At 36.8% G+C, this 27,152-nt stretch overlaps 1 protein-coding gene across 2 annotated transcripts in view; it reads left to right on the forward strand.

Moving 5' to 3' along the window:
• GABRA4 (gamma-aminobutyric acid type A receptor subunit alpha4) overlaps positions 1–27,152 on the forward strand; it is a 256,407-nt gene that overhangs the window by 71,783 nt on the left and 157,472 nt on the right. The window contains exon 9 of one of the 2 annotated variants that reach the window (XM_060012608.1): positions 18,466–18,582. The exons of the other annotated variant lie outside the window; for it this stretch is intronic. Coding sequence (XP_059868591.1) covers positions 18,466–18,582 — 117 coding nt within the window. Of the gene's footprint in view, positions 1–18,465; positions 18,583–27,152 lie in introns of those variants that run through there. 2 annotated transcript variants of the gene reach the window in all.

Raw genomic sequence — 27,152 nt, forward strand, 5'->3', positions numbered from 1 at the left:
ATTAATTAAGTCCCCTTCATACTTAATTGTATTTGTTCAGTTCAACATGATTCTTGTTATGGACTGAATGTTAGTGTCCCTCCAACATGTATATGTTGAAACCCCACCCCACCATGTGATGGTATTAGGACATGGGGCTTTGAGGAGATAATTAGGATTAGATGAGGTCATAAGGGTGGAGCCCTCAAGAATGTGATTAGTACCCTTATTAGAGTCAGGAGAGCTTGCTTCTTCTCTGTGCTCTCTGCTACTTGAAGATACAGTAAAAAGCTGGCAGTCTGCAACCTGAAAGAACCCAACCATGCTGGCACCCTGATCATGCACTTCCAGCCTACACACTGTGAGAAATACATTTCTGTCCTTTAAGGCACCCAGTCTATGGTATTCTGTTATGGCAGCCTGAACTGACTAAGGTAATTCCCTACTCTTTTTTTAAAAAAATTATTTTATTTTATTTTATTATTTATACACCAGGTTCTTATCAGTCTTCTATTTTATACATATTAGTGTATATATGTCAATCCCAATCTCCCAATTCATCCCACCACCACCACCACCCCTGCCACTTTCCCCCCGTGGTGTCCATATGTTTGTTTTCTACATCTGTGTCTCTATTTCTGCCCTGCCAACCGGTTCATCTGTACCATTTTTCTAGGTTCCACATATATGTGTTAATATATGATATTTGTTCTCTTTCTGACTTACTTCACTCTGTATGACAGTCTCTAGGTCCATCCACGTCTCACAAATGACCCAATTTCGTTCCTTTTTATGGCTGAGTAATATTCTATTGTATATATGTGGCACATTTTCTTTATCCATTGATCTGTTGATGGGCATTTAGGTTGCATCCATGACCTGGCTATTGTAAATAGTGCTGCATTGAACATTGGACTGCATGTGTGGTTTTGAATTATGGTTTTCTCTGGGTATATGCCCAGTAGTGTGATTGCTGGGTCATATGGTAATTCTATTTTTAGTTTTTTAAGGAACCTCCATACTGTTCTCCATAGTGGCTGTATCAATTTACATTCACACCAACAGTGCAAGAGGGCTCCCTTTTCTCCACACCCTCTGCAGCATTTGTTGTTTGTAGATTTTCTGATGATGGCCATTCTAACTGGTGTGAGGTGATACCTCATTGTAGTTTTGATTTGCATTTCTCTAATGACTAGTGATGCTGAGCAGCTTTTCATGTGCTTCTTGGCCATCTGTATGTCTTCTTTAGTGAAATGTCTGTTTAGGTCTTCTGCCCATTTTTGGATTAGGTTGTTTGTTTTTTAAATATTGAGCTGCATGAGCTGTTTATATATTTTGGAGATTAATTCTTTGTCCATTGATTCGTTTGCAAATATTTTCTACCATTCTGAGGTCTCTCTTTTTGTCTTGTTTGTAGTTTCCTTTGCTTTGCAAAAGCTTTTAAGTTTCATTAGGTCCCATTTGTTTAGTTTTGTTTTTATTTCCATTACTCTAGGAGGTGAATCAAAAAACATCTTGCTGTGATTTATGTCAAAGAGTGTTCTTCCTATGTTTTCCCCTAAGAGTTTTATAGTGTCTGGTCTTACATTTAGGTCTCTAATCGATTTTGAGTTTATTTTTGTGTATGGTGTTAGGGAGTGCTCTAATTTCATTCTTTTACATGTAGCTGTCCAGTTTTCCCAGCACCACTTAGTGAAGAAGCTGTCTTTTCTCCATTGTATATCCTTGCCTCCTTTGTCATAGATTAGTTGACCCTAGGTGCATGGGTTTATCTCTGGGCTTTCTATCCTGTTCCATTTATCTGTATTTCTGTTTTTGTGCCAGTACCATATTGTCGATGACTGCAGGTTTGTAGTATAGTCTGAAGTCAGGGAGTCTGATTCTTCCAGCTCCATTCTTTCCCCTCAAGACTGCTTTGGCTATTCGGGGTCTTTTGTATCTCCATACAAATTTTAAGATTCTTTTTTCTAGTTCTGTAAAAAAATGCCACTGATAATTTCGTAGGGATTACACTGAATCTGTAGATTGCTTTGGGTAGTATAGTCATTTTCACAGTATTGGTTCTTCCAATCCAAGAACATGGTATATCTCTCCATCTGTTTGTGTCATCTTTGGTTTCTTTCATCAGTGTCTTATAGTTTTCTGAGTACAGGTATTTTACCTCCTTAGGTAGGTATATTCCTAGGTATTTTATTCTTTTTGTTGCAGTGGTGAATGGGATTGTTCCCTTAATTTCTCCTTCTGGTCTTTCTTTGTTATTGTATAGGAATGCAAGAGATTTATGTGCATTAATTTTGTATCCTGCAACTTTACCAAATTCATTGATTAGCTCTAGTAGCTTTCTCATGGCATCTTTAGGATTCTCTATGTATCATGTCATCTGCAAACAGCGACAGTTTTACTTCTTTTCCAATTTGTATTCTTTTTATTTCTTTTTCTTCTCTGATTGCCATGGCTAGAACTTCCAAAACTATGTTGAATAATAGTGGTGAGAGTGAACATCCTTGTCTTGTTCCTGATCTTAGAGAAAATGCTTTCAGTTTTTCACCGTTGAGAATGATGTTTCCTGTGGGTTTGTCGTATATAGCCTTTACTATGTTGATGTCCGTTCCCTCTATGCTCACTTTCTGGAGAGTTTTTATCATAAATGGGTGAAAAGCTTTTTCTGCATCTGTTGAGATGATCATATGGTTTTTATTCTTCAGTTTGTTAATATGGTGTATCACATTGACTGATTAGCATATATTGAAGAATCCTTGCAGTGCTGGGATAAATCCCACTTGATCATAGTCTGTGATGCTTTTAATGTGTTGTTGCATTCTATTTACTAGTATTTTTGTAATTTTCTTTTTTTGTACTATCTTTGTCTGGTTTTTGTATCAGGGTGATGGTGGCCTCATAGAATGAGTTTGGGAGTATTCCTTCCTCTGCAATTTTTTGGAAGAGTTTGAGAAAGATGGGTGTGAGCTCTTCTCTAAATGTTTGAGAGAAGTCACCTGTGAAGCCATCTGGTCCTGGACTTTTGTTTGTTGGAAGATTTTTAATCACAGTTTCAATTTCATTGCTTGTGATTGGTCTGTTCATATTTTCTGTTTCTTCCTGGTTCAGTCTTGGAAGGTTGTACCTTTCTAAGAATTTGTCCATTTCTTCCAGGTTGTCCATTCTTTTGGCATAGAGTTGCTTGTAGTAGTCTCTTAGGATGCTTTGTATTTCTGTGGTGTCCATTGTAATTTCTCCATTTTCATTTCTAATTGTACTGATTTGAATCCTCTCCTTCTTCTTGATGAGTCTGGCTAAAGGTTTATCAATTTTGTTTATCTTCTTAAAGAACCAGCTTTTCATTGTATTGATCTTTGCTATTGTTTTCTTTGTTTCTATTTCATCTATTTCTGCTCTGATCTTTATGATTTCTTTCCTTCTGCTAACTTTGGGTTTTGTTTGTTCTTCTTTCTCTAGTTCCTTTAGGTGTAAGGTTAGAGTGTTTATCTGAGAGTGTTCTTGTTTCTTGAAGTAGGCTTCTATTGCTATAAACTGCCATCTTAGAACTGCTTTTGCTGCATCCCATAGGTTTTGGATCATGGTGTTTTCATTGTAATTTGTCTCTAGGTAATTTTTGATTTCCTCTTTGATTTCTTCAGTGATCCCTTGGTTATTTAGTAACGTATTGTTTACCTTCCATGTGTTTGTATTTTTTACAGTTTTTTTCCTGTAATTGATATCTCATCTCATAGCGTTGTGGTCAGAGAAGATGCTTGATACAATTTCAATTTTCTTAAATTTACCGAGCCTTGATTTGTGACCCAAGATGTGGTCTATCCTGGAGAATGTTCCGTGTGCACTTGAGAAGAAAGTGTAATCTGCTGTTTTTGGATGGAATGTCCTATAAATATCAATTAAATCTACCTGGTCTATTGTGTCATTTAAAGCTTGTGTTTCCTTGTTTGTTTTCATTTTGGATGATCTGTCCATTGGTGTGAGTGAGGTGTTAAAGTCCCCCACTATTATTGTGTTACTGTCGATTTCCTCTTTTATAGCTGTTAGCAGTTGCCTTTTGTGTTGTGGTGCTCCTATGTTGGGTGCATATATATTTATAGCTGTTATGTCTTCTTCTTGAATTGATCCCTTGATCATTATGTAGTGTCCTTCCTTGTCTCTTGTAACATTCTTTATTTTAAAGTCTATTTTATCTGATATGAGTATTTCTTCTCCAGCTTTCTTTTGATTTCCATTTTCATGGAATATCTTGTTCCATCCTCTCACTTTCAGTCTGTGTGTATCCCTAGATCTGAAGTTGGTCTCTGGTAGACAGCATATGTATGGGTCTTGTTTTTGTATTCGTTCAGTGAGCCTGTGTCTTTTGGTTGGAGCATTTAATCCATTCACATTTAAGGTAATTACCGATATGTATCTTCCTATTACCATTTTCCTAATTGTTATGGGTTTGTTTTTGTAAGTCCTTCTCTTGTCTTGTGTTTCCCACTTAGAGAAGTTCCTTTAGCATTTGTTGTAGAGCTGGTTTGGTGGTGCTGAGTTTTGTTAGCTTTTCTTGTCTGTAAAGCTTTTGATTTCTCCATCGAATCTGAATGAGATCCTTGCCGGGTAGAGTAATCTTTGTTGTAGGTTTTTCCCTTTCATCACTTTAAGTATAACATGCCACTTCCTTCTGGCTTGTAGAGTTTCTGCTGAGAAATCACCTGTTAACCTTATGGGAGTTCCCTTGTATGTTATTTTTTGTTTTCCCTTGTTGCTTTCAGTAATTTTTCTTTGTCTTTAATTTTTGTCAATTTGATTACTGTGTGTCTCGGCATATTTCTCCTTGGGTTTATCCTGCCTGGGACTCCCTGTGCTTCCTGGACTTGGGTGTCTATTTCCTTTCCCATGTTAGGAAAGTTTTCAGCTATAATCTCTTCAAATATTTTCTCGGGTCCTTTCTCTCTCTTTTCTCCTTCTGGGACCCCTATAACGCAAAAGTTGTTGCATTTAATGTTGTCCCAGAGGTCTCTTAGGCTGTCTTCATTTCTTTTCGTTCTTTTTTCTTTATTCTGTTCCGCAGCAGTGTGAATTCCACCATTCTGTCTTCCAGGTCACTTATCTGTTCTTCTGCCTCAGTTATTCTGCTATTGATTCCTTCTAGTGTATTTTTCATTTCAGTTATTATATTGTTCATCTCTGTTTGTTTGTTCTTAAATTCTTCTAGGTCTTTGTTAAACGTTTCTTGCATCTTCTCAATCTTTGCCTCCATTCTTTCTCTGAGGTCCTGGATCATCTTCAGTATCATTATTCTGAATTCTTTTTCTGGAAGGCTGCGTATCTCCACTTCATTTAGTTGTTTTTCTGGGGTTTTATCTTGTTCCTTCATCTGGTACAAAGTCCTCTGCCTTTTCATTTTGCCTATCTTTCTGTGAATGTGGTTTCTTTCCACAGGCTGCAGAATTGTATGGCAATTCCCTACTCTTATGCAAATATTTTTATTAAATTTTCAATATTTGAAGTATATAGCCCCTTTATTGTGTAGTGATTTGTGCTTTTTTTTTTAATTTCTGAAAGTCTCACTGATCACCAGATCCTATTTCCAACTGAACTGAATACGAGTGAGAAAGTACCTGCGTTTTATTGTCAGTATTGATAATAGAGAGGTGTAGCTAATGTAGAAGAAAGTTGAAGTCAACATCAAACAAAGCTATTCTCAAACACAAGCATGAATAGAGAGGTAAGAAAAATAAGTTAATGGAACATATAGAGGTATTTTGACTTTTCAAATTGGATTATATCAATTATTTAAATTATCCTAGTTTCATTTGTTTTAAACTTCTATGAATAAGTTCTACATAGCTCATATTTAAACATTAATTTTCTTTCTAATTTGTAGCAGAAGCTCAATGCTGGCCACTTGGTTATGAGAATAAACCCTGGGCTGGTTCAGTAATTGTGAACTTGCTTACAATGTTACCTAATCTGTATTATCATCCTCTGTGCATTTTGAAAATTAATCACTCTCCTGAGGTAAATTATATGAAATTCTTGCTATTATATTCCAGTATGTTTTCTTCATGTCAAATATTCATCCATCATGTGAATTCTTAAATGTTATCCCTCTCGTTTTATTCTGGAGGATATAAATAATGTCATTCATTTAACATTGTTTGGATTGTGTTCTCATTTAAAAACTCTTCAGTAACATGCATCAACCTGGTATTCTAGACAAACGAATTCAGGAATCTGTATCATTACCATTAAGATAAATGCTAATCAGTGGTATCTTTTATTAAGTAAGGCCCATATGTCTGCTTGTAGAATATTATTGTCAGGATGTGCCATGTGCATTTATCAGTTGAAAACTAAACAGATTGATACATGTGTACTCTTAACAGAGGGAGATATCTCAGTTGGCATTTATTCCAGCACTCTGATACATTTCCATTTCTTCCTTCGGTCTCCTGCATTTTGCCTCCTCACTCACTAGTGTAAACTTATGGTGACAAAACTCCTTCCCTCATAGTTTATGGTGTTCCTACCAGTGTCATGGAGAGAAAGTAATGAAAAATCCTCTCTTCTCCTGAATGCAAAATGGAAAGGGTAAAGTCATCATTCTATTTTTGTGTATTTTCAAGTGCATAATTTTCTAACCAATCCATCATATAATATATAATACTCCCCCATAAATGAGAACAATACATTCTGACTCATAAGTAAGGCTCAGTCTAATGTTTCTTTTAGCAGAAAAGCAAATGTGAGGGGAAAAGCTATTGCTTTTTATTTAGGAAAAGGAAGCATTGTGAATAGAATAATACCTTCTGGCCACCCTAAGAATAAACCATAGAATTTGAAAATGCCCTGTAGAGACTGTGCTAACTGAATTATTCGAATACATCTTTCAAAGAGCAGATCTAAAATGCTGGCATGCATCATAAAGGTTGGAGCTTTTAATCCACTCACATTTAAGGTAGGTTGAGTGATATGTAATCCATTTTTCATTACACAATTACTCCTTGCATTTCTGCTCAAGTGGTGGCCTTATTTAAGCTCCTTGATCTCGCATGTCCAGCCCCACCCATTCTACATTACTGATGTCAGAATATTTCGGTTCATTTAACACTTACCTTTAAGTCTCTGTTGGTTGGTTCTCCATCACCTTTGGAATAAAATATTAATCCTGACCATTACATTCAGGGCCCAACACAATCCAACTCTGATGTCACCTTCAACCCCTCCTTCCACCTCTTCTACCATCTAGCAACTCAGGACAACATGAAATTCTCTGAACATATGCATGACTGTACATTGGTGTCTTTTCAACCTATATCCTTTGCTGTGATTGCCTTTCTTCTACTCTTGTCTTGTTGACGAACTCCTATAAATCACAGCACTAATATCCCCACTCACTGAGTGCATTTCTGATTCTCATTAGTAGAATTAACTCATGGCATTTCCCCATGTTTCCTACATCTATTTTTGTAGTAACTTTCATATGAAATTATTTGATAACATTTGTTTTTTATCTGTGAAGTGACTATATTTGGATAATCATTAAAGGGACTATGCTCCCTGATCACAAGTTCAGTTTTATCTTGTAAGTTTAACAAGATTAAATTAATTTGCCCATTGCCTTATAACAAACTGAGGATCATAGCATAGTACTTGGCTGTTTACAGGTTTAGTTTATTTTATAATTTGAATTTAGTTGACTGCTAAAGAGGACAGTATGCCAACAATAGCTTTCACTTTATTTATACATTTTGATAAAATAATACATAATTATTTAAAAGAAGTAGCATAAACAAATTCCTTCATACAATTCCAATTTAAGATTGTGTACTATGATTAAAACACCCATTTTTTAATGTGGAAAGGTCCCCCCCGCAGTTTTATTGAGATATAATTGACATACAGCACTGTTTAAGTTTAAGGTGTACAGCATAATGATGACTTACATACATCATGAAATCATTATCACAATAATTTTAGTGAACATCCATCATCTCATATAGATATAAAACTGAAGAAATAGAAAAAAAGTATTTTTCCTTATGATGAAAACTCTTAGGATTTACTCTATTAACAACTTTCATCAATAACATATAGCAGTGTTAATTATGTTTATTATGTGCTACATTACATCCTCAGTACTTATTCACCTTATTTATCTTATACCTAGTTTGCACCTTTTGACTGCTTTCATCCAATTCTCCCTCCACCTCGCTCCCCACTCCTGATAACCACAAATTTGCTCTCTTTTTCTATGAGTTTGTTTGTTTTGAAGTATAATTGACCTATAATGTGTGTTAGTTGCTGTTATACAACATAGTGATTCGATATTTCTATACATTTCAAAATGGTCACTGTGATAAGTCTGGTTATGTCACCGTACAAAGATATTACAAAGTTATTGACTATATTTCTCATACTGTACATTTCATTCCCATGACTCATTTTGCAGGTGGAAAGTTTGTACCTTTTAATGTTCCTCACTTATTTCTTTTCTCCCCCCATGTCTCTCCCCTCTGACAACCACCTATTTGTTCTCTGTATCTATAACTCTTTCTGTTTTGTTACGTTTGTTTGTTTGTTTTGTCATTCAGAATCCACATATAAATGAAATCATATAGTATTTGTCTTTCTCTGTCTTATTTCACTTAGCATAATACCTTCTAGGTCCATCCATGTTGTCCCCAATGGCAAGATTTTATCCTTTTTTATGATTTATCACTCAGTAATATTCTATTGTGTGTGTGTGTGTGTGTGTGTATGTGTATATATCTTCTTAATCCATTTGTTTATTGATGGGCATGTAGATTGCTTCCATGTCTTGGCTATTGTAAATAGTGCTGCAGTGAACGTAGGAGTGTATATATCTTTTCTAATTATTATTTTCATGTCTTTGGATAAATACCCAGGAGTGGAATTGCTGGATCATATGGTCATTCTGCTTTTATTTTTTTGAGGAATCTCCATCCTGTTTTCCATAGCAGCTGTACCAATTTACATTCCATCTAACAGTGCAGGAAGGTTCCCTTTTTTCCATATCTTAGCCAGCACTTATTATCTGTTGTCTTTTTGATAATAGTCATTCTGACAGGTGTGAGGTGGCATCTCAGTGTGGTTTTGATTTGCATGTCCCTGATGATTAGTGATGTTGAGCATCTTTTCATGTGCCTGTTGGCCATCTGTATGTCTTGTTTGGAAAAATGTCTATTCAAATCCTTTGCCCAGTTTTTAATTCAGTTGTTTTTTGATGTTAAGTTGTATGAGTTCTTTGTATATTTTGGAGATTAACCCTTTATTGGATATAGTATTTGCAGATATTTTCTCCCATTCAGTAGGTGGCCTTTTTGTTTTGTTGGTGGTTTCTTTCACTGTGCTAAAACTTTTTAATTTGATGTAGTCCCATTTGTTTCTTTTTGTTTTTGTTTCCCTTGCCTGAGGAGACAAATCCAAAAAACTATTACTAAGACTGATGTCAAAGAGCTTACTGCCTATGTTTTCTTCTAGAAGTTTTATGGTTTCAGGTCTTACAGTTAAGTCTTTAATCCAGTTTAAATTTATTTTTGTGCATGATGTGAGAGAGTAGTCCAGTTTGGACAGCTACATGCAAAAGATCAAAACAACCATTTAAAAATGCTCTTAACTAAAGGTATTATCCTGATTCTATAATTATAATTCTGACATTTAGTTGGTAGCAATTGGACAGAGACTCAGATCTGTGTATTTCAAAGTTGTTGTATATTTTTACTAAATAATAAATATAGCTTTACTGTTCTTGACTGTCTTTTCCCCACTTGCCACTTGGTAAGAGCATATTTATAGAAAACAAAAAGGATAAGCTTCACACTATATCATGGTTAAAAACTTTTTATATCCCCTAAGAACTTTTGTTTGCCATTTAAGTGTTCATTTGTGATTCTTTGACAATAATCATTCTTTGAGTTAAAGTCATGCCTTACGCAGACAATACAAATTGTTTTGCAATAAATTGTCTGATAAGTAACTATAAGTTAGAATCGGTTCCACTGGTTTCAGAAGTAGAACATTGACATTACATTGTCATTCTATGAAAACCTTACTTTAGTGCATTGCTCATAGCGCACACCAAACTCCTTCCTATAGTGAGAGTAGGAAGAGAAAAATGGTATCAAGGAGATAAGAGAGTGAGAAAAATTAGAAACAGTGGTAAGAAGTATTTTGAAAGAAGTTCCACAATAGTTTTTAAAGTTGGCCAGTAGTAGAGTGAAAAGAAATACTTTACAAAGAAGGGATGCCATTCTACCACTTTTAGATCAGTTTTCAAATCTTATACAATTAAAAGTTAACCTTGTGCCACAACAATAAGTTGGAGAAGACAGAATGAGAAGAGTCTTTTTCAATTAATGTAATGTGATACATATTCAAAATTGCTGCTGTTCTTATTTCTGAATTGTTTGTGCAGAAACATAGGTGTTTAGTGGTGTGGACACAATCATAGGTGTTTAGTGCTGTGGATACCATTTTTGTTGCTGATCTAGTGTTGGTTGGTTTTGTGGATATAAATGCAAAAATAAATCCGTCATTTCTCCTACCTGATGGCAAGAAATGACTTTCTTAGAATACAAATTGATCTTTATATTATTATGTAAGGATAATGTAAAGATAGAAAAGAAACTGTGGAAATAAAAACAGAGTAAGGGAAGAAATACTCTGAGGATATGAGGTACATAAAAGCAAAATTAACACTTTTAATTTAAAAAGTGATCTGTTGTATTCCTTGTGTCAACATGCCCTCATCTTTGGGAATTCTAACTGCCCCTGGCTACGAACGCTTCAAGAACAGACTACATGTGATCTAGTATTTTATTTTACTTTCAATGTTTCAGTATTACTCTTAAGACTACATGATATACATATGGATGAGAACTTATATAGCAGTGATTCTTATTCACTTGTTTTTCTCATTTGAGGGAAGAAACATGTCTGGTACTATGTAAGTAATGGAAACATATGTATATGATATAGATATATTTTTGTATTAATAGTAATGCTTTTACTTTTAAATTTAATCTTTATAGTGTTCATAGTTTATATACATCTTGCCATCTGATATGTTGAAGCTGAAAGTATTTTCAATGAGTTCAATGCATGCTGGCATAAATTATTAGGCAGGCATGCACACACACATACACAAACGCATAATACTGTAAATGAGAAACAACAAACTGAGATATGTAAGGTGACAACATACTACCTAGAGGTAGGTTAACATAGTGCTGGTCTAGGGGCTCTAGGTTCATATATCACTTAGTAGTATGTGACGTTAGGCATATTATTTAATCTCACTGCTGTTTAGTTTTCTCGTCAGTCAAATAAGGCTAATTACCTCAAGAGTGATTTTGATGTTTAAATGAGTTGATTCATATGAATATGTTTTGAAAAGTACCTGGCTCAGAGTTAAATGCTCAATAAATGATGGGTTTTATTCCCAGTTAACAACTGAGACCTAACGAACTTCCCCAACACATTTGGTGGCTTAAAACCATAATTTGTTATTTTTCTTTGTTGTTCTCTTGGCTCAACTGAGTGGTTCTCACTTGGAGTCTCTCATGGAGTTGCAGTCAAATGGCAGGTGAGGATGGAGTCATAGGAACTTTTTTTTACTCACAGGCCTGATGCATGGACTGAGAGGCCTACAGTCGTGGCTGTTTGAGGATTTCTCTCTGTATGTGGCTACCTTGTGCCTTCCCATGGCATGGCAGTCTCATAAGTCACATTTCATACAGGGCAGCTAGCTTTCCCCAGAGCAAGCATTCAGTGATAGGAAGTGGAAGCGGCAAGTCTATTAATGTCCATCTTACAAACTGGCGCAAATATGGCACTTGTGCGATACTCTATAGGTCAAAAGAGGGTCCTCTCAGATTCAACAAGAGGGGACTCAGACCTTACCTCTCAATGGGAGGAGTGTCATACAATTGCAGGCAACTTTAGTCTGTCATGCATATTAACATTATTCAGTGGCCTATTTAATGAACACCAATGTTTCATTACTTCTTGGCAGTCGATAACCTCTGTGGAATTTAGATACATTTGCCCTAGATTCACCACACTGAGATATTTTAAAAAAACACAGTATTTGGATAATTATATTTATAATCAGTACAGAATTTCGGCCTATGAAAAAATAACCCCAGCCTTATTCCCCTTTGACCTGTGTTATTTGGTGTGCTGGTGTGTGCACTGCCATTACCTAATAGCCAAAAATCAGTCCAGAGGACAGGACATAGAGGAAGAAACATTTGTCCTTCAATAAAATCCATAGAGGATACATGTCTCTACACTTATAGCACATGGAACAAGTTTGTGAAGAGAATCATACATGTTTCTCTCAGCAGGGTGTAAAAATTAGAGGTCATTCAGGTTCCAGGGAAAAGAATTACCAGGGCAGAGTGGCTTCTTCCTAAACCTTAGCTAAAAATGGCAGTACAATTAAGGAAAGGGACTCCAAGCTTTGGGACTGTGACGTGGAGATATAGCCTTCTACTGCTATTAAACCATTCCCCTTAACCATCCCAATTTAGCTAATTGACTCCAGACCTTAGTGAGCAGGCAGTTGAGCCAGTTAAGTGGCAATTTGAAACAAGGAAATTTTTAAATTAGTTTTTGAAGTGCAGTATCACAAATTTAGACAAGCATTTCATATGATCTAGATAAATGGAGATGTCAGTTCTGTCAGATAACCTGCAAAGTATTAGTTATAAAGAAAAAAACAAAAACTTGCCAGGAAGCATAGAATGTCTCAAGAAATTGTGTGTGGATGGTCAAGCTGTAAGGCTGTGTAGCTTGGTATCATAGACTAAACACATCTTACAAGTGCTAATATAGTTAGATAATTATTCTAAACTTGAATCATTTCTTGACCAAGACATTATTTTATGACATTTTCTCCTGAATTCCATTGTTTGTTTCCTTTTTTATCCTATTGAAATCATACAATTGCAGTATGATGGTTGTAGAATCACAGCACAGCAATTAAAAATCAATTTCCAAGTAAATTAATTTATTCACTTGGATTTCTTAAACACCTTGAAGTGTATGCATATATAGAAATGAACACTTCTTAAAATTCCCTTTTATGTCCCATCCATTTCCCCATATTCCACAGTTATTCCCTTATCCCTGCCTCCAAAGCTCTCCATAAATGCCTCCCCAAGACCTATATCATGCACTTCTCATCTGTTTTACCCTTACTGTTTTCCATCTAGCTCTCTAGTTGAATTCTTCCTCATATTCCATTATGAAGCAAAGAACCAATCTGGCAATTGACAAGATTTTCCATAGAGATTTCCAATCACTCCTTCTCCCCAACATGGATTTCTGAGTGGGATCTAAACTGAGAAGTGGGGAGGGGCGGTTGGTATTCAGAGATAGAGGAGAGAGAGTTATGGGAAAAGAAGAGAGGCAAGCATAGTGTGCCGCTTCTCACTTCTGAGATTCAGCTCTATGACTGAACAAAACAAAATCTGTGTAGTTAGAAATAACTGTCAAGGGAGGGAAGTAAACAAAATATATGTAGTTTGTTTAGAGAAGATCTTCTCAAATGGGCCTCACTTCCACTCCTTATCTGGAGAGTTCTGAAGGTGTCAGGCTCACAGAAGCATGCCACACCAAAGAAGGTATATCCTATTTCTTGGCATCTTGTCAAATATAGTATTTATCCCAGATTTTTAATTTTTGATGAAAAATAGTATTTACATTTGCATTAAAATAAGTCAGGGTGGATTTGTTAGCTCTTGACCTTATTCTTTTGGCTTCTGCCGTGATCTCATTTAGAAATGTATGAAACATGTATAATAAACAAAATTCTGATGTTAACACATGGTCAAACCTCACAGACAACCCAACAGCAGATTGGCTCTGGTTCTGATCTTTCCAGACCCAACATAACCAGGATCTTTCTCTTAAGAACATTATGGAAGACATTCACTAATAAAGCAATCTGGTCTGGGACACTAGCAACTCAGGACAGCTAGGAAAGCTTGGTCGTGGTGAGCAAACTATCTGATGCCGTTCTGCTTACCGTCCGGTTGGGGTACCATCCAGCTGTGGCCTGGTTCATGCACAGGCCTTTGAGAGGCAGGGGGCGTCCCTAAGATACCAAAAGGTGGGCTCAGTGAAACTAGTACTACAGATAAGGGTACCCAAAACATGCCTGCACAGCTGAGGCTAACATACTACTCTTGAGCTCAGACATAGTAGGCTGAATTTTCTTATAGTTGTTCTGTCATTTACTGTATACTATAAATACATAAGTATTTTATTGTTCAGTAAAACTTAAATTTGGCAATAAGCCTTTTCATGAGCAATGAGATTGAAAAAAGGAAAGTTCATGTTTAATGAGATTTTAGATACTAAATTTCTGTTTTTAAGTGAGTTGATAAGTACACAAATAATAATAAGTACACAAAATATGTGACTCTTTATCATCCACCATGAGAACATTAGTGATATCACTATGAAAACCAGAAGACATAGACTTGCAGAAGAATCATCAGCATCTACTTCAAAGGTTAGTGGTTATTTTAAGAAGAGTGTACTGTAAGATAAGAAATTAACACACACATGATTGCAGAGGGTACATCTGCATATAACATTGTGAAATAGACATTTTCCTTTAGAGTAAATGACTATTCATCTAGTTAGTTTTTCTTATTTTTAATCCCCAATTTTCTAGTGCACGTAGTTTGAGACATTGGCTGTTAAATAAGGCCAGTTTTATATTGTTGCTATCAGATGCTTCAAGAAGAAAATAAGTTAAATAACTTCCCATGCTTTTTTTTTTCCCCTTTCAGCTCATGGAAATCACATTACAACTTGAAAATTCATTCCTCAAAAGTAAAATGTCTGCTATTTTTGTGAATGTTATTTTGTATTAAGTTAAAAGGATTATATTTAAAATAAAGTTACTTGCAGTAATATGAATTTAAATTTGTCAGGGCATAAGGTCATAGTAAAAAATAAAAATTCTTGTTGAGAAATGTATGCAATGACTACATTTGCAAAATCGCCTGTGGTGTGTACATAATTCATAAATGCATCCAAACTGCAATTGACTTATAAACTGTAATTGTCAAACTTCACAAATATTGTTATAATGCATACGGACATACCTCGTTTTATTGTATTTCACGCCATTGCGTTTTGTAGAGGTTTGTGGCAAATTGAAGGTTTGTGGCAACTCTCTTTGGGGCAAGTCTAGTGGAGCCATTTTTCCAAGAGCATCTGATCACTTCATGTCTCTGTGTCACATTTTGGTAATTCTTGGAATATTTCAAAGTTTTCATTTTATTTTACTTGTTATGGTGATCTGGGATTAGTGATCTTTGATGTTACTTCTATGACTTGCTGAAGGCTCAGGTGATGGTTAGCATTTTTTAGCAATAAAATATTTTAAAATTAAGGTATATACATTGTTTTTTAAAAATATAATGCTATCATATTTTAACAGACTACAGTATAGTGTAAACATAACTTTTATATGCACTGGGAAACCAAAAATTTTGTGCAACTTGATTTATTTCGATATTTGCTTTATCACGGTGGTCTGGAACTGAACCCACAATATCTCCGAGGTATGCCTGTATATAGTTGGCCGTCAGTATCTGCGGGTTCCACATCCACAGATTCAACTAAACACAGACTGAAAATATTTGAAAAAAAAATTCCAGAAAGTTCCAAAAAGCAAAACTTAAATTTGCAGTGCACGGGCAACTATTTAAATAGCATTTACACTGTTTTAGATATCATAAGTAATCTAGAGATGATTTAAAGTATATGGGAGAATGTGCATAGGTTAGGCTATATGCATATACGGTGGCATTTTATATAAGGAACTAGAGCATCCATGAATTTTGGTATTCTTTGGGGGTGGAGGGGTCCTTGGAACCAATTCCCCGTTGATACCAAGGTACTACTGTATATAACAATTTGATGAACCAAACTACAAAACTCTTTGTGATAAAACCAGAATTGAGTACAAAAAAAAAGAAAAAAAAAGACTCAAACATAACAGCATATGTTTTTTCTCTTTGGTTGCTTCTAAATAGGATTTTATGAATATTTAATTCTTTACAAATACATTTTGTAAATAAATTTCAGTGGTCTACAGAGCTACTCAATTTTTTATAAACAAAATTTTGTTGCATTGTTTTAAAATCATTTAGAAATTTTAATTAAACAATTGAAAATTGTGCTAATAAAATTCAGGTTTTGAAGATTTGTAGACTGCAGTTATTGAAAAAAATAACTTCCTTGTGACACAAGAAAGACATTTAAATTTACCTCTACAAAATCAAGGAATAACCTAAACAAGTTCAAGTGGATTTTAAATTTTGTATAATATTGTTGCAGGAAGGGGAATCCCTTCCAGGGCCTGAGAGTGGGCTCTTGTCTAACACTCAGAAATGAGTTGTTCGAGGAGACACACATGCTGACAAAGCAAGAGACTTTATTGGGAAGGGTCACCCGGTCGGAGAGCACCCCGTCGGCTTCTCTTACCGTAAGGAGGAGGAGGACGACGGCTCTGTCACATGGCTTGCAGTCCCAGGTTATATGGTGATGGTATTAGTTTGCGGTTATCTCTTTCAATCTTTCTGACTCAGGGTACTTCCTGGTGGCACGCGCATCGCTCCGTCAAGATAGATTCCAGCGAGGATTCTGGGAGGTTGGTAGGACATATGGACTGGCATCTCCTCTCTCCTTTTGACCTTTCCCGAATTCTTCTGGTTGGTGATAGCTTGTTAGTTCTGCATTCCTTACCGGGCCCTCATGCCGTGATTACTGTGGTGCCTGGCCAGGGCTTGGCGGTTTCAGTCAGTGGTTCCCCTAACAATATAAAATTTAATTTTGAAATTCTCTAATTGTTCCTTGGAATATTTTAACCCATGTGAAGAATCTTTTGATGGAGCTCCTATTATAACAGGATAAATTCATGTTCTTAGAGAAATAAAATGAACTTTAAAAGGCTTTCCAGGGGCTTCGCTGGTGGCGCAGTGCTTGGGAGTCCGCCTGCTGATGCGGGGGTCACGGGTTTGTGCCCCGGTCTGGGGGGATCCCACATGCCGTGGAGCGGCTAGGCCCGTGGGCCATGGCTGCTGGGCCTGCGCGTCCGGAGCCTGCGTGTCCGGAGCCTGTGCTCCGCGACGGGAGAGGCTGCAGCGGTGAGGGGCCCGCGTACCGCAAAAAAAAAAAAAAAAAAAAAAAGTCTTTCCAATTTGCAGCATCTAAATTTGGCAAAACCTTCAAAAGTATCATAAATAATGGAAAACTTATTTTATGAAGCTTGTGTCCTACGAATGTTTGCTGAAGATTGTTACTTTGAGTAGAGGCAGAAAGACAGCACTTGGGAAAATATTTGGACTGAAAAATTTACATATTTTAAGAAAAAATAGCAATGAGATTTTGTTTAGCATAATTTTTGAGTTTTTCTTAATTTAAAGTATTATCATCCACAGTGAAGAGGAAAGATGTCAAAATTTCCTATATATCAACCATAAAATACATATTTGAGAAGACTGTAGGCAGTTTAAAAAATTTAAAAACAATAACACCGTATTAAAAATGTATTCTTCAGAAGAATATTAGTGACTATTACAGGCGATAAAGGCTGAAACACTAAAATACATTAATATGTGCGAATAATTATAATTGTTACTTTTAATGTTCATATTATAATGAAGACATTTTAAAGTTTTGCTTAAGGGCTTCCCTGGTGGCGCAGTGGTTGAGAGTCCGCCTGCTGATGCAGGGGACACAGGTTCGTGCCCCGGTACGGGAGGATCCCACATGCCGCGGGGCGGCTGGGCCCGTGAGCCATGGCCGCTGAGCCTGCGCGTCCGGAGCCTGTGCTCTGCAACGGGAGAGGCCACAGCAGTGAGAGCCTCGCGTACCGGGGAAAAAAAAAAAAAAAAAAAGTTTTGCTTAAATAGCTGCTTTAATTTTTAGAAATAATTTTATTTTACAAAATGAATTTTGAATTGCCCTCTGTATAAATCCATCAGTATAAAATCTCCAAAATTTATAATTTTAATTTTATTGCCCCCTTTCACTTTCAAGGGGCATCGGTTGGAAAACATTATATGGTTACCATAATTAACAACCTGGCATGTTTAGGAGAGGTCAGATACACTACAAGACTTGTAGCTCACTCTCTGGTTACAGGAAAAGTTCCCTTGCGGCCCAGAGGGATTAAGATGTAACAGAAAGAAAGAAATAGTGAGTTTGCCAAAAGATTGCTGTGATATGGAGGGAAAAGATTCCCACCAGCGAGACTATACATTATGTAGAGGAACGGGAACACCTCTTCCAATGCTGTTTCCTTCACTATGGAGGGACATATATGAGAACAACACGCCTAAAGCTTCTCCGTCTTTTTACTTCTTCCTGTGGAGCCGGCAGTCAGCTATTTGATTGGTCAGTTTTGAAAGAAAGTCCGCGTGTATGACCCGCCCCTTCCTTTCGTCTTAGGGAGGAGCGGTCTCTAGAAAGTGCCCACTTTACTCCGCCCCCCGGCCGGCAGTGAAGTTGACAAGTGCGGAATTTGCCTGTGCGCCATCTTGCCGTTGGCTGCTGTCTGTGCTGTAGTTGGTAAGTCTGTCTAATTCTGGAGTTTAGTATGAGCAAACCTGCCGTTATGAGCCAGAGTCTTAAACATCTTCGCTAGCATTTATAAGGAAATAGTTTGCTTTTCCTGCTACGTTATTTCTTTTCTTTTGTTTTTCATTTCTCCCTGGGTAAAAGAGAGACGTTACTCGCACGACCCTCCTCACACCGCAACATCTAGAATGTAAAGTGGGCATAGAGAGAAAACAAAAAAAGAGGAATTCTGTGCTGTAGAGTGCTTATGGAGTAAAACTTTGGGCATGCTTATGGCATGGCTGGAGTGGGAGGTGTTAAACTTGGATAGTTTTGGACTAGGCGCTGACCACATATTTTCAGCTGTAGTGGGTTGTTGAAGTTTGTGACGATTTTGTTTACAAGAGAGTGACGGGTTTTATATAAGAAAACACTGATTTCTGTAGAGGCAAGTCTGCAGGCTCTGGGCTGTAAGCAAAGGCAGGAAAACTTTGATAGGCTCAGCAAGCAAAATCTGACCAGCACCGCTGAGATGTCCTTATTAAATGCAGCCTAGCCAAATAGTTGCTGCTGCTTGACCATACATTCTGCATACCTGATTTTTTCTAAGAAGCCTTCTCTGAGACAAGGGTTTAATTATAGAGAGTCTTTTCATGTAGTGGCCGTTTTTAGGTCTCAAAGTGTTTCTGCTATATCCAGCGGTATCTGCAGGACGTGGTTAGTGCCAGGCTTAGGTTGGTGACAGAGAAAGTCTGCTGAAATTCTGATTATCTTTATATATATATATATATATATTTAAAGATTTATTAATTATTTATTTATTTAGGCTTCGTCGGGTCTTAGTTGAGGCATGCGGGATCTTTCGCTGTGGTGCGCGGCCTCTTTGTGCATGGGCTTCTCTCTGGTTGTGGAGTGTGGATTTTCTTTTTCTCTAGTCATGGCGTGCTGGCTCCAGGGTGCGTAGACTCTGTAGTTGTGGCTCGGGGGCTTAGCTGCCCTGTGGCATGTGGAATCTTAATTCCCGACCAGGGATCAAACCCAAGTCCCCTGCATTGGAAGGTGGATTCTTTACCACTGGACCACCAGGGAAGTCCCATATATATATATTTTAAATAAATTTATTTATTTATTTTTGGCTGCATTGGGTCTTTGTTGCTGCGTGCGGCTTTCTCTAGTTGCGGTGAGCGGGGGCTACTCTTCATTGCGGTGCACAGACTTCTCATTGCAGTGACTTCTCTTGTTGCAGAGCTTGGGCTGTAGGCGTGCGGGCTTCAGTAGTTGTGGCACGCGGGCTCAGTTGTCGTGGCCCCCAGGCTCTAGAGCGCAGGCTCAGTAGTTGTGGCGCACGGGCTTAGTTGCTCCGTGGCATGTGGGATCTTCCTGGACCAGGGCTCGAACCCATGTCCCCTGCATTGGCAGGTGGATTCTTAACCACTGCGCCACCAGGGAGGCCCCCCGTTTTATATTATTTTGAGTCTCCTTCAGAGTCAAGAGAGGGAACGTTGGAGGAATCCTGTGACTTGTTGGTAAGTTTTAAAGTTGCTCCTACCTCTTGATCACAGGTGGCTCTAAATTTGGTAATTTTATACAATCTGACCATGACTTTTCACTGCTGAGATTCAAACTGTGACTCTACCCACAGGAGGTTGATGGACATCAAAATTTAAAAAAAATGGGGACCCTTACTCTACAGAGCATATAATTTCTTCTTAAATTCAGAATGAGAAACAACTAAATAAAATTATTGCAAAAACAGTGGCTAAGAAAGCAAGTCATAAAGGCTTGCTCTTGGGGTGCTCTAGTTCTAATAATGGATTTTGCTTAGGAGTTTGCAATGTTAGAGTAATTTAAAATTTGTGCTTCAAGTTAATATAGAACAATGGAAGAGTGGAAACAAAAAGGAAAATAGGATGGAGGAAAGTAAAACTTTTTTTAAAAGAAAACCTGAGAAATTAGGGAGTGAATTGACAAAGGTGACATAGGAAATGACACTTTGAAGTTCCAGTAGACATCTATAAGAGAGAAGTGGAGATTCAAGAGGATCTAAATGCTGTACAACAGAGTATTGGAAAAGGGAGAGGTGTTTAGTTGTTACTAGATTGAAATAGGGTCCCCAGGTCCCAAATTAATCAAAAAGAGAAAGAGGCAAGATCTCAAATGGTATGACTCCTTCAAAGAGAGTCAAGGAACAGGAAACCATTGAGAGGTCACAGATAAGAAATGATGTAAAATGCATTAGAACAGAATCGTAAACAGTGAGAAAACTAGGAGGATATGTAGAATACACCAAGTATGATTATGTGATTTTCAGTTAATACAGTTTTTGTAGGTTTGCAGGGAGGTATAGTTTGTGCCTCAAAGGAACATGCCCAAGAATTAGGACTCAAGACAAGGCTCAGCAAGATAAGGCATACTGAAAGGGGCAAGGCAAAAACATGAGTTAAGGTTAAGCTTGAATGGGTTTGATATCAGTCTGTTGGGAGAAAAGTTTTTTTTGTGGAATTATCCATCTCAGGGAAGTGGAGGAAAAGAGATTTGTTTAAACAGTGGATACTTTCAGTAAACTCAGAATTTAGTGATTTCATCATTGATGGTAGAAATGATTTTGGAATTTAAGAAACAGAGGAAAAAATGAGGAAAAAACTGATGTCTAGAAAAGATAAAAAGGAAGGCAAGTATTCATTTCCAGCGAACAGCAATAATCCTTTATATTTTGGAGAGGAGAACAAATTAATAAGCAGGGTAAGCTTATTAGAAACTCAACTTCCTAAACAGATTAAATGGTTAAAAAATTAACTAAAACTTTATGAAAGGTATAGGAGAAGGAGAGAAGAAAATAAAAACTAGAGGCGTATTTCATTGCTGCAGAAAAATATGTAGCAGAAAAAAATGCTATTCAAGGTCTGAACAATTCAGTGGTGAAAGACACTGCCTACAGGAGCATATGGAAGGGGTATTAGTTCTCCCTGGGCCCGTAGGGTCTCGGCTTCAGAAGCATCAATTGCAGTTTCAGTTCAAGAATCTGTTGAGAGTGATTTTCCAGCCAAAACAAATGGGATAAGAAAGAAGCCATCCCTGAGAGGCAGGTTTCACCAGCTTAGCAATTCTATAACAAGAGGCAGTGGAAAGAGTCACTGTGGTATAGGATTGAAAGTATCTGCTTCCTGGAGATAGTAGGACTTGTTTAGAATCTCCACTTCCAGCAGTACCAGAGAGCCAGAAACTGGGAGTTAAAGGAGGGAACAGAAATGAAGAGGTTTTTAAAATATGTCGCAGAGGGAAAAATTGTACTTCAAATAAAATCTGGTGATCTTGAGTGCAAATTTTAAAACTTTTCTGGAAGGCAGGAATGTTTCAAATGTCATTCTTTCAGAGAGGCAATGGTATGCTAAGTGCATTTTGCTTCCACTTCTCCGTTTTTGCTCTTACTTCTGTTCTATCCTCTGTAAGTTTTACTTATTTAAACAATTCTATAATACTTAGTAAATGCCCAATACTGTCCTATGTCCTTTGCAAATGTTGACTCATTTATTTTATGTATTTATTTATTTTATGTATTTATTTTATGTATCAATCCTGTGCAGTAAGAATTCCTATAATTCCTATTTTATAGATAGGTTCAAAGAGTTTAATTACTTTGTAAGGGGGACAGACCCAGTCTGTCTGGTTTGAGTCAGACTAGTTAGGTAAACTCTTTAGTAGGTCCTATATTATGTATGTCTCCTGTGTCATTTTTTAAATGCAAATGCATGCAAATATGAATATATATTCTTAATTTTTACTTTTCTCTACAAAGGAAATCAAATTTTATACACTGTTCTGTACCTTGTTTTTTTCTCGTAATTGCGAATTCTGGAAATATTTCCATATCGATATGTACAGAGCTTCTCATTCTTTTTCATTGTATAAAATATTAATATAGCTGTAGTATTAATATTTTGTTATGTGAATGTATCATAGTTTATTTAAATATTCCCCTGTGGATGGACACTTGGGTGATTTCCACTCTTTTACAATTAAAAATAGTAGTGTGGGGCTTCCCTGGTGGCGCAGTGGTTGAGAGTCCGCCTGCCGATGCAGGGGACATGGGTTTGTGCCCCGGTCCGGGAAGATCCCACATGCTGCTGAGCGGCTGGGCCTGTGAGCCATGGCCGCTGAGCCTGCGCGTCCGGAGCCTGTGCTCCGCAACGGGAGAGGCCACCACAGTGAGAGGCCCACATACCGCAAAAAAAAAAAAAAAAGACAAATGCATATGTAGCATTGTTTATATATTACCAAATTCCATAAGTCTTTTACCATTTTGCATTCTGCTTACAATATGCTTCATCATAGCCTCATTAACAGAGTATTATGAAATGTTGAGATGTTTGCCAATCTGTTAGGTGAAATGTGTTACTTCAATGTTGTTTTAATTTGTATTTATTATTTAATAATAAGATACGAATGAGTTAAATATCTTTCCATTTGTTTAAGAGTCACTTGAATTTCTTTTTCTGTGAACTGGCTGTCGTTTGCCCTTTTTCTAGGGAACTTTTAGTGTTTTATTTCTGTTTGAAATCTAGCTGTTCTTTTTATATGAGAGAGATGGACCTTTTGCCTCTGATGTGAGTTTCAAATGTTTCTTCCCATGTCAGTCATTTGTCTTTTGACCCTGCTTATTTTTTTAATATAGTAAAATATATCAACATTTTCTTTTATGGGTTTTGAGTCACATTTAGAAATGTATTTCTCCAAGTTTATAAAGGAATTTGTCTGCTTTAGTACTTTTGTGGTTGCATTGTTTTTCCTTTATATATTTAAATCTTTGATTCTTTTTGAGTTTATCAGTGGTCGTGGAATATGATATAGATTCAACTTTATTTTCTTCCAGATGACTATCCTTTGGGCTCTTTAAAATGTGGCTAGTAAAAACCTGTCTTTGATATGATACAATTTATGAATCCCTGAAGGAACTATACCCATTTCAGATACTGGGAATGCCTCTGACTGAGAGGAAGCAGAAAAAGAAATTCATCAGCATGAGTTTTGGACTTTCTCCTAACAGTCTGATTTTAACATTTTCAAGCTGCAGCTCACAAAGGCATGAGAATTTGACCATAGACGTTAATTCCTTTGAACCTTAAAGTTTTTTGTATTTGAACTTTCAAGGTGATCTAATATTTGGACTTTAATTTCTCCTTGGGAATTTAATAATTTAAAGAGGTTACTTTCAAATTTGGGATATGTCTATAATGTCAGAATTTTATTCTTAGAATTTAAGCCATTTGATATAATTGCAGGACCTCTGATAGAAAATTTGGAATAAGAAATAGAATTGGGAATAAATTTTCAGCTCTAGATTTAGAATGACTACAGATTTAATTTAGTTAATGTGGTTTTTTGACCTGTTTTGGAGTATTCTGGGCTCAAAAATCTAAACTGCCAACAGTGGTTCCAGAAGGATACCCAGAATCATAGTTGGGGTGGGTGACTCAGTGATGGGAGCAGGAATGTCTTGATAGGCTGCTGATTCCTTACTCTCGGGGGAAGCCACTCCCCTAGCTGAGCTGAAGCCTAATGATAAAGCTCAGTGGTTTAAGAGAACAGAATGCTAGAGAATATTGGTGTATGGGAGGGATTGTAGAATGCTTCCTCCCTACCTCTGATGTTTCCTTAAGGTCCATTGTCATAACATGTCTGGCCTTTCAACCCAACTTCTTCCTAAGTAGTTCAGGGAGTTATTTGATTGTTGAATTGAGAAGAAGAAACTGGGAGCCCCTTTATCTCCGCTTGTTCTTGGGATTGAACTGTCCTCAGGAAGCTGCTCTGCTCTTCCATTTTACAAGGGTGGGTGAAGGACTGTCTCCATATCGTATTACTGAGACTAAAAGGGAAACAGCAAAATTTTGGATTCAGTGCTAGAAAACATGTTAATGGATAAACCGCACTCTCCACCATCTGCTTTAATCAGACACAAAGGTAATATTTGGATCTCCCAATAAGCTAACTAATTTGTATTTCTTAATTCTTCAAAAATTGAGTAGGAGTGCCAATTATTGAGCTTCCTCACCTCCAACTCCATCAAGGTGGGAAGCCCATGATAAGGACAATGGAGTGACTGAACTGAAATTTCAGATGCTATATTGTGTCTCATAACTGAGGTGGGAATCAAGTCAGCAAGGACATCACCATTCAGTACACTCAATACATGCTCAGTAGCAATCTATGTTTAATAGCTGTGTGGAGGGAATATATGCAAGTTATATCTCCACAAGATATCTCCAGAAAAATGAGCAAGGATCATATGCATACCACCCTTGATGCCTTAATTCTATATATGCCTTTTCTGACACCAAAGTGTGAAATTACAGGAAAGTCTAAATTTAAAAAGTTTTGTGTTAGGCTAAGTTTTTAGAAGCAGAAATAATGAGACATAGAAATAAAGTAAGTTATATGTTATACACCTGAGTGTTTAGAACTGCCAAGACTGTAAAGTCACATCATGTTGAGTTTTGGGTTTTTAATATTCATCTTTATAAATTTTATTCTGAATGAGCCCTTGGGATACTTTGTATCAGTGACAGATTTTTATTAATAATAAAAGCACCATCCCCACCTCTGCCCTTTGCCTTATACTTCTGGTGACACAATGAGAGCCAAGTCAGTTGTTCCACTCAAGTAGCCAAACTGTCTGTAGGCAAAGAACATATTTTTTTCTCCGCTTATTAAGTGGTAAAGAGGTAGCTGTCTTCCTCCCCTCCTGAAAGAGTCTCCTTGGAAACATGATGGGCCTGATTCATAATTTAATACTTTTGTATGTAAATAAAGTCTCCCCAGAAGCCAGAGAGCCTTGTGTGTCTCAGAATTAGAGATGTCTCTAAGTCCTGGGTCTCATTCCTCCTTGAAATGTAAATACCTAGGAATACTCCCCTCAGTGCTTTCACCCAGTACTTAACAGACCTATGCTAGAAGGTAACCCTTTGACTTTGGAGGAGATAAATTTTATTATCCTTCTAGATCAGAGCATTTAGTGCCATCATTAGGGAAACAAATGGCTACAGATTTAATCCTATGATGTATGAAAATGTTTCTAGGAGAAATGAAAGAAAGGATTCCCTAACTTTATAATGAATTCATTTTCATGTGGCAGGAGGATTGGACTTTTTATAGGAAATCTTTTATTTCCCACACATCCCTTACATGATTTTTCTGTCATTTCTGCTGGATAAAGATGTTAATACTATACTTGGGACATAGCAAATAATTCACAAATGATAGCTATTATAATAATTATTATGCTTATTATTTTAAGATCTCAAAAATGCCTATATCCATGTTGCACAAAGAATCATTAAAATTTAAATTACTTTTTTTTGAATTTTATTTTATTTTTTTATACAGCAGGTTCTTATTAGTTATCCATTTTATACATATTAGTATATATATGTCAATCCCAATCTCCCAGTTCATCACACCACCACCACCAACCTCCCCGCCGCTTTCCCCCCTCGGTGTCCATACATTTCTTCTCTACACCTGTGTCTCAATTTCTGCCCTGCAAACCGGTTCATCTGTACCATTTTTCTAGGTTCCACATATATGCGTTAATATAGGATATTTGTTTTTTTCTTTCTGACTTTCTTCATTCTGTATGACAGTCTCTAGATTCATCCATGTCTCTACAAATGACCCAGTTTTGTTCCTTTTTATGGCTGAGGAATATTCCATTGTGTATATGTACCACATCTTCCTTATCCATTCGTCTGTGGATGGGCATTTAGGTTGCTTCCATGACCTGGCTATTGTAAACAGTGCTGCAGTGAACATTGGAGTGCATATGTCTTTTTGAATTATAATTTTCTCTGGGTATATGCCCAGTAGTGTGATTGCTGGGTCATATGGTAATTCTATTTTTAGTTTTTTAAGGAACCTCCATACTGTTCTCCATAGTAGATACAGTGCAAGAGGGTTCCCTTTTCTCCACACCTTCTCCAGCATTTGTTGTTTGTAGATTTTCTGATGATGGCCATTCTAACTGGTGTGAGGTGATACCTCATTGTAGTTTTGATTTGCATTTCTCTAATGACTAGTGATGCTGAGCAGCTTTTCATGTGCTTCTTGGCCATCTGTATGTCTTCTTTAGTGAAATGTCTGTTTAGGTCTTCTGCCCATTTTTGGATTGGGTTATTTTTCTTTTTTAATATTGAGCTGCATGAGCTGTTTATATATTTTGGAGATTAATCCTTTGTCCATTGATACGTTTGCAAATATTTTCTCCCATTGTGAGGGCTGTCTGTTCACCTTGTTTGTAGTTTCCTTTGCTTTGCAAAAGCTTTTAAGTTTCATTAGGTCCCATTTGTTTACTTTTGTTTTTATTTCCATTACTCTAGGAGGTGGATCAAAAAGGATGTTGCTGTGATTTATGTCAAAGAGTATTCCTCCTATATTTTCCTCTAAGAGTTTTATAGAATCCGGTCTTACATTTAGGTCTCTAATCCATTTTGAGTTTATTTTTGTGTATGGTGTTAGGGAGTGCTCTAATTTCATTCTGTTACATGTAGATGTCCAGATTTCCCAGCACCACTTATTGAAGAGACTGT

The sequence above is a fragment of the Delphinus delphis genome, chromosome 5 (assembly GCF_949987515.2).
Source record: "Delphinus delphis chromosome 5, mDelDel1.2, whole genome shotgun sequence".
Classification (NCBI taxonomy): Eukaryota; Metazoa; Chordata; class Mammalia; order Artiodactyla; family Delphinidae; genus Delphinus; species Delphinus delphis.